Source organism: Ammospiza caudacuta, chromosome 3, assembly GCF_027887145.1.
Source record: "Ammospiza caudacuta isolate bAmmCau1 chromosome 3, bAmmCau1.pri, whole genome shotgun sequence".
NCBI lineage: Eukaryota > Metazoa > Chordata > Aves > Passeriformes > Passerellidae > Ammospiza > Ammospiza caudacuta.
Genome location: NC_080595.1, coordinates 58,262,776 through 58,277,838, shown reverse-complemented (window position 1 = coordinate 58,277,838; position 15,063 = coordinate 58,262,776). Strand labels below are relative to the sequence as shown.

The window sequence follows — 15,063 nt, the reverse complement described above, 5'->3', positions numbered from 1 at the left end:
GCTGTGGTCTAAAAAGATGTGTCATGAGGAGATAAAAGCAAAACCAGCAAGATATAAAAATGTTATTGGCAGCTTTGATTTCTAAGCCCTTGTTTCAACCACATATAGATTTATTTGTCCAATGTTCTTGTATGAAATAGAACAGAATAAAAAAAGGGTTAACACCAGGGACACCATGATAACAATGTGTTAATTTTAAATTAAGACAATAATTGCATAAGGCAACAAAAGAACACTTCATCAGCTCCCAGAGGTTTTGTTTCTCAAGGCTCTAGTTCAGTCATCTTCTCCTAAATTTTAAAATCTGAATAAAAGTACAATTGGCCAGAATCCTAGCAGTCAGCATCACTCTGGTACAACCAGTCCCAAAGCCTAGGTGTACCCTAGTCCCAAATATTAAATTACCATGAAACTGTCATAAGAGCAACCATAAAAATAGATCCCCCACCCCTCAGAGCACCCACTGGCAGAGAGTACCTGCTATGGAAGGACAGCACCCACCTCAGTCCATTTGAATGTTCCAGCCTCGGCACTGCTGCATCAAACCCACCCTTACCCCCACAAATAAGCAATGAAACTCATCCTCAGCCAAACTCCAATATTACATGTTCCTCCAAGATTATCTTTAAATTATAATCATAACTGAGGGCAAAATATGTTCTTTCCTTTTTTTTTAGTGCAGTGATGCCTAATATGTTATGAGAAGACAAAACAAAAACCAGCAAGATATAGAAATGTTATTGGCAGGTTTGATTTCCAAGTTCTTGTTTTAATCACAATCACATATAGATTTATTTATCCAATGTTATTGTCTGAAATAGTATGAAGTAGGTATAGCCAAGAGAAAAGATGAACTATTTTGAAATACAAGGAAACAACTACAATGCTTTTATGTTGACACAGGGATTACATTTCACAAGAGGTATAACATTACACCCTCTAGTAAAAACAAAGTCCAAATACCACAAGACATACTACAAATTTGGATGAAAAAGACTACAAACACACAGAACTTATAGCATTTGTATCTTTTGTCTCCTCTTTCTTCCAAAGTTTCCATTACAGCTCGCCTTAGGAATGTCAATATTAAGTGTAACTTTCACCATAATACTTTATAATTCTGTTTGGTGAAATTGACAGAATACAAACAGAATCCAACACCTTGCACAAGATGCAGTGAAGCAGTGACTAGAACAAGTCAGGGAGGGAGGAAAAAAAAGGTTTCACATCAGAGTAGGTATCTGCATTTCACTAGGTTCCCACTTTTCCTCTGCAGTACTCTCTGGGCATATCTCCATCCTCTACACGTTTTTCAGGCCACATTCCTCAGGCATGCCTGAACTTGTTTTTAGAGCCCTCTACACAGGACAAGTCTTACTGGGGAGGGTGAGGAGGGGGAAGAGGAGAGGAGATAAGTCTTCATCCCTTTTTGATCCCTTCTCCCTCCCCACCTGGCCAAGCACACACAGCCAGCAGTGCAGTGCTAAGAGACCTGCTCAGGTACAGCCTTCTGCCTCCTGCAAAGCTTTGAGTCCTTCTCTTCTGGCTTGAAAAGCACATGTACCAGAGATGGCCTCCTTTATTTAATGATAAAATGGGCTTATTGCAGAGCTTTTAATAAAGCATTCACCCAGCCAACTTCATTTCACTAAAACAAGACTATGAGATAAATAAGCACAATGATAAAAGGATGGCAACCTAAGCAACATTCATTTTGCACACCCGAGAGAGACATCAGGATGATTAGCCCAGAAGCATGTACCAACACTTGCTTAGCAGAAGCCTTAGCCCTTGATGAGCACCAATTAAGTTCTTTCCTTTGATCAAGGAGTAAGATAAGATCACATTTATGCCACAAAGCTTTGATTGCAACAACACACCATAAACTTTGCTTACCTACACCTAACTACTAGTCTAAGAAACAGTTCAAAAAATACATTTTGTCATTACAGTGACAAAGAACATTCTTCATTCAAAACGTTGTATAGAGAAGAGCATATTAGAAACTACTTTAAGACAGCACTGATACAGTATTATAACAGAATTCAGCCTGGTGCTGAACACAAGATTGTAGACCAGAGTTACAGAGGTCAGTGATCTGATCTCACCAAATCAAACAGAGATGCTTGGTTTTGTCCAGCATGATGAAAATTAGCTACATTTCATAATACCATAAATATCTATTTTAATAGGTAATGAATGTTTAAAGCCAGCAAAACAGATCAGGCTGATTCAGTGCACCTCCTGCAGATCCTACAAGCTGTGAAATGTCATTGCTTGTACTCTGAAAAGATGGAAGCAGGCATATGGAAACCCACAGGCAATTTCCTCATGCAAAGGAAGCATGGCCCAGGGACCTGAATGATAGACTCAGACTCCAAAGTTATCCCATCCTGGTAATGAGAGCCCAAATGACACAAGGACTCTATACCAGGTCTAACATCAGCCAGAGACGCACAGTCAAACAGCATTTTTATTTGACTCTCCTTTATTTCGCAACAGCCCTGTGTACAAATACACTAAAATCTTGAGCTACCCCAACACCACAGGCAGCTGGGGCCTGAAGAACTCCCATAAATGTGTGAGAGGTTGCTACAGAGATCCCAGTTCAATTAACTCCTGTCTAGCCTTACATTCCTCTCCTCAAATGTGCCCTGTCATTGGTCAGTACCTCACTACCCCCTCCTTTTGACAGGATTTATTTGGAATGTGTGGAGGACAGAGCAAGGAGAAACACTGCAGATACACCATTCCTCTAGGAAGGCATGGCTAGACTGTGTGATACCATTAGGCAAAGACAAGGTGCAAATTCAGAACAATATCATCACTTCTATGGAAAATATCCAACAGAAATCAATGTCTTTCACTTAATTCACAGATGCACTGTTTAGACTTACTAACATGCCTTCTGTGTGAAGCATCAGTGAAAATCCTGCCCTAAGACGATGGAGTAAACCAAACACAGAGCAGTCTTGCCACCTCTTCTGCAATTCCCTAATCCTGACCAGTCATCATCTGTTAGACATGCCTGGAAGGAGGTCCAAGTCTTAAACCAGGCAATTCAGAAATTTTGATTTAAGAGACAAAAAAGAACAAACAAATGCCACCCAAAAACCCCCACATACTCTTGAGTACTTAATAATAGGCTGTATTCACACATCACTCATAACTGCAATTCATCCTGTAGCACATGTTGAGTAACAGCTTTTTGTTGGGGTCTTTCACTACAGAAAATAAATCATCATGGCAAATTTCAACATACATTTTTATCCAGTGCCCCAGTAGTTTGTCTTCCTGTAGCTCTTGCAATGTGCTAATGAGTGTAAAAAGAAGGAGAGGCATGATTCTCATTTAAGAAGTTCTGCATGCTGAAAACACAGGGTACCAGGCAAGAAGTGCAAGGAAGGAACACATAAGAGCTCTGAAAACCTGGAGCCCAAGCAATATTTCATCAAAAATGAGCCTTTTCCTATAGAAGTGTCCAACAACAGATACAAATTACTTCCTGACCCTTAAGTTTTAAAGAAAGGAGAAAAGCAGCCTGCACAGTGGCCAATCCCTGCACCTTAAACTAGACAGTTTCACTACATTCTGTGAAGTTACAATCAACTTTCCACTAATGACTATTGTGATTTTTAGCTTTTCAAATATTGCTTTTCCAGACATGATGCTGAGAGCATTCAACTTCCAGAGTTCCCGATGTTTTATTATAGTAGTTTGAACAGCAATTTAATGGCAAAGAAACAGAGCTGACTGTGAATACAAAAAGATCAAGGGGAAAAAAATCACCCACAAGCAGCTCAAGAAAGTGCAACACAGAAAAACCCATGAAAACGTGATCTAAACACAAATCAAAGTTGGCCTCTGTGTTCTTGTGTTTTCATACATATTCACTCAGCAACAATGCATGAATAACTTTAAGACTGCAGTAGTACAAACTCGTTGTGCTAGTTTTTACTTTGTTTCAGCCCACAAATAAATATAAATAGATGCATTTAGTATATTTCACCTTTTCCTAGTAAAACATTATGGGCAAGCTTGGATGTGCAAAGAGTGGTTATGCAATACCATTCACTGATCTAATTAACAAATACTCATAAAGAGTATTTTTTAGGTAACCAAGAAAAGATTAGAAAAGAGGAAAGAGCTTGTTCTGTATCCCAGGCATGGGAAGCTCTCCCTGCTATTCCTCACTGAAAGCAAAATACCAGTGGTTTCTTAGTGTTAGATCTTCCCAAATAACTTGAACACAACGACATTCACTTGAGAATGCCTAAAAAGAAAAGCTAAAAAATAACTCCAGGCATCACCCATAACTTGTTCTAAAATCCAGCTGTCTTTTCCAGCTCCCAGCACACACAGTTAACAGGACTGACCTTGTTGAAATCTCCCTGGGTAAGGAAGATAGCACTAAAAAAAGAACACCAGGCCCTCACGATTAATTGCTATCTATTAATAAATTAGCATATTTCTCCCTCTTCTCCCAGACATACCTATAAATGTAGCTGCCCAACAGTTTTACCAGGAATGGAAATCTGAGTATTTCATGACATATGCAGGAATAAGTAATGTCCATGAACTCCTGAGAAAGGGAATAACTGAACCTGGAGTGCAATAATGAGCCCCAAGCAGATGCGATCCCCAGCCAGCCGAGTCTACAGCTCCAGTGACAAAGGCCAGGCTGCAATGGAGCCCCACAACAACAGAGGCTTCTAACCACAAGCATGTCAAACTTGTCTTTACCATGTAAAATTCTGCTTGAAGTCACAACTCACACAAGCATGTGAAGCCTGGGGAAAGGGGGAAGACACAGATCAGGCTACAGCAAACAAAGAGGAGACACAGCCATGACATTTCTCCCACAGGAGCTCTGTGACAAATGCTGCTTTCCTCCTCCTCTTCCTCACATCTTTTGAGGAATGACCTCAACTGAGGGGTTTCCAGTAGCCAGGGACTTCTGAGACCAGGAAAAGTTTCACCATACCATCAATTGTCATTATGCCAGTAAAATTAAGTCACTTTTATACAGTGTATTGCAAATGTGCTGCAACTTCTGTGGCCACTCACCTGCCCAGCAAGAAGCTGAACAACTCTAGGAATACCTCTTGAGGAACTCCCAAGAAATTCAGGCACACGAGAGAGTGCTGTGATATACAGGTGAGGACTTTGAGCCCCCAAGCATCTTACACTGCACAAAAGTAAGATCACAGGTCAACTACAACACTACCCAGATGTTAGTCTGTACCACAACAAAAATCAACTCAAAACAACCCAGAGAAACAAACCCCTAACACATCTTCTCAGCAGAGTTAGGAAACAGTGCAGACAATATTGTTCAAAGAGCACAAACTCCACGCCAGCCCAGGCACAAGAAAATCAAAACAGCATCCTAGGAAAATGCATACCTTTGCATGGCTGAATATGGCCCCTAAATACTATCTGAATTCATTGTGCTCTAAGAGAAACCTTTAACTACACCATCACTTCTTTCAGACAGAAATTGAGGTGGTGCTTATAGAAAAAATCAGATTGTTTTCAAACATTGATGCTGTAGTTAAAAAGTTATCACATCCTTGCTTGAAAAATGCTTCATGTACACAGAAAATTGTTGGCAATAAAAGCAGAAGTCTTCCTCTGCAGTTTCAGTTTAACTAGACCAGCTCTTATTAGCTGCATAGCCTGCTATTGCCAGTATAGCACCCTGTGCCAGAAAAAACACCCTTGTTCACAAAAAATAGCAGCATTCTAGTCTGAATTAGCAAGAGAAGACAAGCAACTGTGTTTTGTATCAGCTGTTCTTGGTAACAATGAACAGAGCCCTTTTTATTTAAAACCTGACTACAAATATCTAAAAATATTTATGTTTAGCTTACTACTTCTTGATAGGTTCCATTTTAAATGCTAGATAAATGCTTCTTACAGTATTTTCCAAGGACTGAACATCTCAAAATCTCAGAGCAAAACTCTTCAGAACAAGAGTTACCTTGTAAAAAAAGTTATTTAAGAGCAACAAAAAAGTAAGCTGACCAGGAACAAATAAGCTGTCCAGCATCCAGCAGTGGTCATACAGCCTACTTCGGGATTTTGCTTTTTAGGAGTTTGCTTCATGGAAAAGGGTAAGTTTCCATGATTCCTTTTCGTCTGGAAAAGTTATAAAAAATATTAAATTTATCAAAGTTTGATTGATGGGGGGGGGGGGGGAAGGAGAAGGGGCTCAGTTTCACATTGAACATTAATATGGACTGAGTCAGACCACTTATTTCCACCATTCTCTACATTTTTGCCGAGATATTTTTTTATCATTGTGTGATTAAGTAAGAATCATTATCTGCAAAACCAATCTCCCCAGTGAGAGCTGGCATCTCCCAGCAGTTTTTTACATCATGCTCCTAAAATACATCTCCACAGCACTGACTACTGGCAGCAGATATCACCAGCCAAATAATTTTGCCCAGAGTTCAACCAGATCACGGCATCACTTCTCACAGAAGGCACGTGCAAGACAACAAAGAGTTTAAGCTCCCCTCCAAACACTTGTTCATAAAACTAACCTTGAGAATCAAATGAAATATTCATAAGGTAAAATTAAATTGGTCTTGGTCAAACATGAAACCCAGTGGTTGTGAACTACACAGTAAATAACTACTTCGGGTTGAAAATAAACTATGAGACATAGCGCTAACAAGGCTGTTAGCTAGCCATTAAAGCCTCTATTTTTATGTTCAGAGATGAAAGTATAACCATAAAGAAGAATTTTCCACATGTCATTTCTTTATTACAGTCTTGTCATGCAGGAAGTGACATAAAATGACTCTGTGTACTAAACAAGTCCAACGCTTACCTAGAAACTGAAAAACAACAGCACAAACAAAAGTCACCAGGAGTCTTTAATTTATTCCTTTACATTTCAAAGTACACGTGTTTGCATTAGTCAGAAGATCCACCCCCCAACTACAGCCAGCCCTCAAATTATTCTGCATAACACTAATTGAGGGTCCAGCTGAAGAGTTACCTGTTCAAGGAACCTGCAAATAGAATAAATTATGCAAGAAAGGAAGCCAAGCATACTTAAGAATAATAAAGGCTTTTAAAATGATTAGCAGGTTTACTCTTTAATCTGGCAAGGAAACAAACTTTCAGCACCCAAGAGAAAAAACACAATGAGGGAAAAGTTTTATATAAATATCCCACATGCCAAAGCAAAAGGCTTATTTCATTGGAACAATGCACTCCTTTTAAACCAATTCCAAGCATAAAAAAAAAAGAGAGATCTTTCTGGGGAAGTTATTTATATGTTAACGCATAACTTCACAGCACGTTTGTGTGGAATCCTCTCCTCACAAAGGCTGCTTGGACAGTCGCTCACTGGCACCGGCCCCTTCAGGCACATGTTCACGCTCAGGAGGGCTGGGAGGATCCATCTCTGGCTGTCTGAAAACACGGGTCTGCTTTCCAGACTTGCCGGAGTGAGTGTGGGGCCGCGCTGCCGCCAAGCGCTGACCGCAGGCCGCTGGTGCCGAGCGAGGCACGGCGGGCAGAAATGGCTGCTGAGAGCCAGAGAGGGAGAGAGCGCCGCTCCGAGCGCGGGCAAACCTGCACCCCTCACAACATTCCCAACTTCTCAGCAAATTAAACTCCAGCTAAGCCTGCGAAAATACTTTATGTAACCAAAGAGGATCACACTAAAACCTAATGCCGCAAGAAAAGAAAAAAAAAAAAAAAGACACGCGCGCTCCAGAAGCCATAAATCCCTCACCTAGCCCATAGCTCCACTTCCCTTTTGATTCATTCCCTGTAGAGCGGGAACTGCGACACCCCGGTCGGCGTTCGGAAAGCGCTCGCAGGGTCCAAGCGCAGTATGACAGCACGGGGTTGAACCTGCCCTCCGAGGAAGCCCCGGTAACACCAAGCGCTGCCGAAATGCCCGGGCAGGAGCGGGGCGCCCGCAGCCATCCCGACCCCCGGAGCCCCCCGGGGCTGGGCGGGCTGTACATTGCAGCCCCGCCGAGGCTTTCGCTGCTCTGTCAGCACTGCCAACAAACCTCGAAGGAGAGGAGGGCGTTTTTGCTAGCGGGAGAGGGAGAGACACAAGCACGCACCCGAGAGATGAGGGGTGGGAGGGATGGACGGACAGACCGGCGGACGAAGGGGCCGCTATTCACCTCTCCGACATGGGACTCTCTTCAGTCCCATCACCGCTGAACAGGATAAAGAGTTCTTGCTTAGTTGAGCTAGTTTAAAAACTTCTTGCTTAACTTACAAACCTGAAGTTTTTCGAACTGTCAACGGCGTTCGCTTGAAAAGCTGAAAGTTAACTTTCACAGGACTTTTCCAACCTGAACTGCTCTGATTCCACGATCCTCCTACCTGCCTGAAGGAGCGCGGCAAATCCCCGCTCCATGCAAGAGGGCTGGCCAGGACGAACACAGGGAGAAGGGGACCGAGCCATGGGTAGAGACCCCACGGCAGATACATACATATCCAGATATATAAATATATATATATACACACACACGGACCTGGAGTTCGCCAGTCTCGCTGCAAAACCTTCTCTTCCCCAGTGTCAGAAAAAGAAAAAAACAATAGAACACCGAAAATCCCGCAAGGCGAAGCAGGCTCCAGCAGGCGCGGAGGAGCGCCGGCAGGAGGGCGCGGGAAGCCGCCAGCTCCCGAGCACCACGCCGGGCAGTCCCGGGGCTCGGCCGGGGCCGGCGCTGGCAGAGGCCGCGCTCCCCCGCCGCCCACGCCGCCGCCCCGCCGGGCAGAGGAGCCGCGGCGGCAGCGGAGCACCCCCGGCGCGCCGCCCGAAAGTTCCCCCGGCGCCCAGACGGCAGGGCCGGCTCCCTCTTACCCTTAGTCCAGTCCACCACTTGCTTCGGACTCCACTTGGTCACCGGCTCCATGGCGGGTCCGAGCCCGCCGGCACCAGCCCCCGCTCAGACCGCAGCTCCTCCGGCCGCGGACTCGCCCCCTCTTACGCTCCCATCCCGGCAGCGCCTCTCCGGGCCGCCCCCTCCCCGGCCCGGCTCCTCCCGCCGGCCGCGGCCGGGCCCGCCCCGCTGCCGCTCCGCCCCCAGGTGCCGCGTCCCGCCCGGGCCTCGTGCTTGGGAAAGTGCCGAGAAAAAACTTCCAGGGGTTCCCGCTCCGACAGGTCCGGAGAGAGGGCGATTCGGGAGTCTCCCGGCATGGTTCCCCGGGACCGGCGGGCGGGCCATGGGGTGGAGCGGCGGCCAGGCGCTGCGCCCTGCTTCGGTGGTGGCTCAGAGTGAGTCACGGCCTTGGGGCAGTTTTAGCAGCAGAGTGCCTTGGACCACGCTTGTCCCCGAATTGGCATTTGGGGTTTTTGTTTCTGAATTCCCCGCCTAAAAGCGTCCTTGGGTGTGGAGGCTGTTTCGCCTTAAGAGTTTACTTCTATTTTGCTCTCTTCTCTTGGGGGCTGCATTAAGCCATCAGCTGCAGCTCAGACTCGCATTCCTCGTGAGAAATTTGTCGCTTGTGTCCTGGCCACCTCCCGAAGCCCATGGAAGTCCTTACTGAATGTCAGTCTCTTCTCAGAGGTGAAAGGGCTGACCTCCAGAACTGTGTGCCCAGCATACCGGCTTCTGCCATTCCCTAGCACTGAGCACATAAATCGGCCTTGCAAACACCTTTCCGTGCCGCAAAGGAACATGAAGAAAACAAGAGTTTTTATTGTGTCTATCACAATACTATCTGGTTCAGCGGCAAATTGCAGCCTGAAGCCCTTTTGTAGCGTGCACAAGTGTCCCACTGCTCCTCTTCCTCAATGAGGAAGAAACAGCGTAAACACTGCTGTGACAATAAGACCGTGAAATTTTAACTTGGCAATATTACAGAGTGGGCAAGCAGCTGGGATTTGAGGCTGTCCAGTATCCCACTGTTCTCATCATCTCCCATCTCGACCCATCTGTTATCCTCAGTCATGGAGCTGAAATGTGAGCTCTTTGGGACGGAGGCCGTCAGTCCCGTGCAGGGCTGTGCAGTGCCCAGCTGTGCAGTGCCCAGCTTTCCCACCGCACCACAAACAGCTGCCTTCTGGCACACACTGCTGCAGAATCCTATTGGAATCAGGAGGAGTTTTAGATCTAGTTCTAGTTCGGGGAACCAGTAGTTTAAAAGAAAGGGGTTGTGCATGTATACCTAAAAAGTATAATATGTTCTCTTTTTTTGTTACATGGTTGTTGAAGGTATATTTTTAGTTCTTTATTATAAGGTTAACTCGTTTTAGCTGATTTCTGTATTTGCTTTCTAGTTTGTGAAATAGAACAGCTGTCAGTTAACCTCTCTGCCTATCTGAAAGATTAAAGTGCAGTTCCTCACAGCTTTAATATTGGTGCAACAACCAAAAGTTTCCTGATTCCCTATTGAAACACGTTGCCATTCATGCTTTAAAAAGGTAAAACAGCAGCTCTCCCCCCTTGCAGAGGCCTGAGTAAACAGATGGACCCTGCTAATGGTTTCACATGGGTTAATGTAACAGCACTTGTTTTAACTACACAGATGCTTCCCTAGGTTGCAGGCAGGATAGCAAATGTCTCTGGCCCTTGGTGTTTGGAACACTCATCTGCTGTCATCCTTCTCTGTCACAGGTCTTGGGCCAGTTCCTCTGCCTGATTTGGTCAGATGAGCACCATATTTTGTGAAGAAGGCATGCAGAGAGGGTTGCTAGCAGATTGCCAATCCAACAAATCGATTATTAATACTTAGTATTTTTGGTCATTTTCAAAGTGACAAATCTATTAATTTTTTTTTTTTTTAAGCAGGACAACATTGCAGCGACTTTCTGTTCTTTTACTACATGATGTCCCCCAACACCAGCTGCTTTACAGCCTCCTCTGGATGAAGGAAATGGGGCTGACAGGGGAAGGCAGCATGTCTCCTATTTCTCAAAAGTATCCTAGCCACATTGCTTACCTGTGCTACTCTTTGCAAACCCACATTGCAGCTGCCTTTGAGTTGATCTTTCTCATGATTACATCACCATAATCTGATCTTTATTTGAGTTGAGATTACCTAGTAGTCCACTGGCATGACGCAATTAGAAGTTCTGTGCATAGAATAAGGTGATTTTTGTTTAAAAAGAATACTCATTGCCAAAAGAAATAATAATTTTTTAAAAACCAAGCAACTCTGTCAGTTTCCTAGCAATGCCATATTAAAAAAATGACGCTACTCCTTTGAATGCCTTCAGATGCTCTGTAAGTTAGTTTATGAGTTTTTAGCCAGTACCAATTATTAGCAAAGATGTCCATTCCTTTTCTCTGCTTGCAGCCTTGCATGGCATTCATTGCTCTGCCAAGGACCTGGCTGCCAGCTCTCCAGAAGTGCATGGGTTCTCTTTTATTACCATTTTCCAGTGGTAAAAGAAAATTGATTTGAGGAGACGATTCAGATCAATTGTTTGCTGATTCCCTGTTTTGATTTCTTCCTTTGTATATCCTCTTGCACTCCAGGTTCTCAAAGGGCTCTCAGGCCAGTTTGCCTGACAACACAGCGCTTAGTATGGACCATGATCTAGGTATCACAGTCCTAGGCACAGCAGTATGCACCCTCCCACCACCCCAGAGGAAAGACAAAAGAGTCTTTTGTCTAAACCCACAGCCACATCCTGTCAAAATGGCAGAAGAAGCTACACAGTGTTTGCCATCTTCTGCTTTCTCTCGTGGCAGCTGATCAGCAAGAGGACGGCAGATGACTCTCTATAACAGAAGTCTATGGGAATAAATTATCCTTTCAAGAAAGAAAAAGAGTATTTGGATAATTGAAAAAGCTTAGCATCATTTCATTAGCTATATTGGCAGTAGTCTAGCTTAACAGTGCATTTCAATTCTTTTCTAATCACAGTCTAGTTAACCCTGCCTCTTAGGCCTTAATTTTTCATTCCAAACCTGTGACCTACCAGGTTACCTGCCTGGACCTGTTTTTTTTGACATATAGATGGTCTTATGCCTGAGAAAGTAACCAAAGTGGACAACAAGGATGACATTCAAGTTTTTAACTAGCATGAGGGTGAGAGGCAATAGATGATCTAGCACAAATACCTGCTGATACAGAGAGAACACACCAAAATTCCTTGAACAGTTGAGAGTTGAGTTTGGACCAGGTTATCTCTTCACACCACATTGTTTTTGTCCCCTGGCTGCTGCATCACAGTGTGTCTGTTACCAGACTCACTGCCAGCCACCAGAGCTGTGCCTCACGTCCCTTGGTGTTGTGCTGGTTTGCAGGAACAGCAGCTCCCTTCTCTAAGAGAGGTAACTGCTGCTACTCATCTTGAGGGGGATGAATAAACAACTGCTTAGCCAAAAGTCACATACCAAGTTCAAAAATTGTGGGTTTTGTTTAGGGCCACAAAAAGGTCATTTTCTTACTGGATCAATTTTTTTAGGGTCAGCACATTGCAGTTTGTGGTTTTGAGTGGAAGGAATGTTTATGTTCCACAAAGCACTAAGCAAGTTTTACATTACATTACATTTTAATTACATTATTCATTAAAGGCTCAAGGTTTATTTGTTTCATATGCATAGCTGAAAGCTGTGAAAATTGACAAATTTAAAGTGTGCAGAACAAAAACCAGTAAATGGGTAAAAAATCCACTATTTGCCTTGATTGACAATCCATAGATGAGCAGTTAGGTGCTCATCCCTCATCTTTTATTAGTCATAATGCCTCAAATACTGTCACTACAAAAAAATTTAAAAATAAAAATTAGGGTTTATCTTTTCAAGCATTACCTTAATCACACACAGAGGCCACAGAAGTCAGAAGGACTTTTTGCACAAGAAAATTTTACCCTACATAACTGGAACTGAGAACTTCCCGGTAAGGTCAGTGAGTATTCAAATTCTTTGGAAATTGCAACAGGTAACTTAACTGAGTCAGAGTGAGTCAAGTTCAGAACTGGGTTTGGTTCAATCATCATGTAATTAAAAAAACTCATGCTAGTGGGAAACTGTTGTTGCATAAGAATCAACATCCTATTTCTCACTTTGATACCAGTACTGTTTAATGATGTATCTCTTCTACACATGAGAGTGTGGGAGATCTTGGTGTAGCCTGATGGGAGAAATAGGTCTGCCCAGTGCTGTTTCGAATACAAGGTTATGCCTGTTTATCAGTAACCAAAGTTAGGTTAGGAAGACCCACATATATGACTGTATTTATAATGGATCTATCAGATTTATTATTTTTCTCCCATAATAAAATTCCTGTGCTACTTATTTCCTAAGGATAGGAGTTTTGTATTTGGATTGTCCTTGTTATTCAGCTTTAAACTACCCACACAAAGTTCCTAGTTGGGTGAAAGTTGCCACTGGTTGTCTGCTGGTATAGGTGTATATACATATGTCTGCATATGAATAGATGTGTGTGTATCTGTACACTGATGACTCTGCACAAAACTGATGTAGGCTGTAAGGAGAAAGGTGTTCTCCTGAAGTTTTTCCTCAGAGCAAAATCCTATAAATTTTAACAAGTATATATTTTTTCCTTCAATAATGCAGATACACTGCCCCTTTTGCCTTACACTGGCCTTTTCAATTCCCTAGGTGGTTTTATTAATCAGATCTCAAATCCCTGCATAGAAATCATTTCCTCCACTGCATCTTGTGCTAAAGTAGCATGTTTAAGAAGAGGATCACAAACCTGTCGTGCAAAATAGAAATGTATTAAAAATGTATTTCATAATTATTAGAAATTAGGTTATACATTTATTTTGATCTAGCTTAGGTCCATTTACCTGGCTATGAAACTATCTGACTCTCAGGTAAACAAAGCCCAAAAGTGATTTGTGGAAAATTACAAAACTCACTAATATCAACATATATAGTGAAACTTAAAGTCAAATGAGAACATTTTTGTATAGAGAAGGAGAGAAAATATTTTATCTGGTCTTCATTTCCCTGCCCAAAAGGCACACAAGAGGAAAGATTTGTCTTGAACATACTTCATCAGTGAGTTTGATCGGCTGCGGAAGATTTACATTCCAAAATGGAAAACAACTTCTGGGAGCTTAGCACTAGCAAGGAGACATTTTTGCGGCTAGAGCAGGGAAACCACTTTGCAAAATTACCAGGAGCAGTATCTGCCCTACCAGCTGTGGATGTTTGTCCAGCAGTCATTTATCACAGGCACACAGAAGCAGAGTGGGACCCAGTCCTGCCTGGTGCTTGGAGGGTGGAAAGAGCGAGTTGTGGTGCAGTGCAGGTGAAGCAGATGTGCACAGCTGAGTTCCTGGCTCAGGACCAGAGGAGGGGGCTGAGGTGCCATTCAGCTCCCTTCAAGCACCACCTCAGCTGCTTTGGGCTGAGGAAGTGTGAGGAATGAGGATGCAACAGGCAGCTGGTGCAGCAGCAAAAGGGGTACTGGGGCAGATGGGATGTCCCCAACACTCCTGAAGCCACAGACAGATGGTGGAAACCTCCTCCTGCTAAAGGGATACCTGTGGGCCAAGGCAGAGAAGACCACTTCTCATATATCAGTGGTACTGTCCACACAGCCTGGGCCATATTTGTCTGGAAACTTGCTCAAAATAAGGTCTAAGAGAGACAAATTTATGGAAGGAAAACCAGAGTTATTCCTACATGGAGCATGTAGGAATATTGTGTATTTGTATTTCAAGACCTTGATTCAAGAAGCTTCTGCCTAAATCACACTAACTCTTCTTCCCCTTTTTACCTAAGTCTTCAGACATCAGAAAACAACAGCCAAAGAGATTTAAGACCAGGCTGGTTAAATGTGCACATGCAACAGTAGAACCATGAGCTAGACGCATTTCTTTTAAAAAGGTATGTGGCCTTGACAAGAAAAAAATTTTGCTCACTTTTGCAGTCTTCTTACTCCTCCTTTTCAAAGGAAGTTAGGTATACAAGTATTTTAATTCACCCATTTTTCTTAATAGCCTAAATTTATCTGCAAACTCTGAAATGTAAGAAAGGTGCATTAACTCTACCTGCTTGAGCTTTTATTGCAAATAGAAGGGTTTTTTTGGAAGGCAAAAAAAGTAATAGGAGTTCAAACAATTCATTTGAATATCTGTTTAGCTTT

General features: G+C 43.2%; 1 protein-coding gene across 1 annotated transcript in view; it reads right to left on the bottom strand.

The window, feature by feature from the left end:
* The window catches only part of CNKSR3 (CNKSR family member 3), a 56,209-nt gene extending 47,229 nt beyond the window's left edge, over positions 1-8,980 (bottom strand). The window contains exon 1 of the mRNA XM_058801624.1: positions 8,852-8,980. Within this exon, the coding sequence (XP_058657607.1) occupies positions 8,852-8,903 (52 nt within the window). The 5' untranslated portion in view covers positions 8,904-8,980. The remainder of the gene's footprint in view (positions 1-8,851) is intronic.
* Between the last annotated feature and the right edge of the window lie 6,083 nt (positions 8,981-15,063).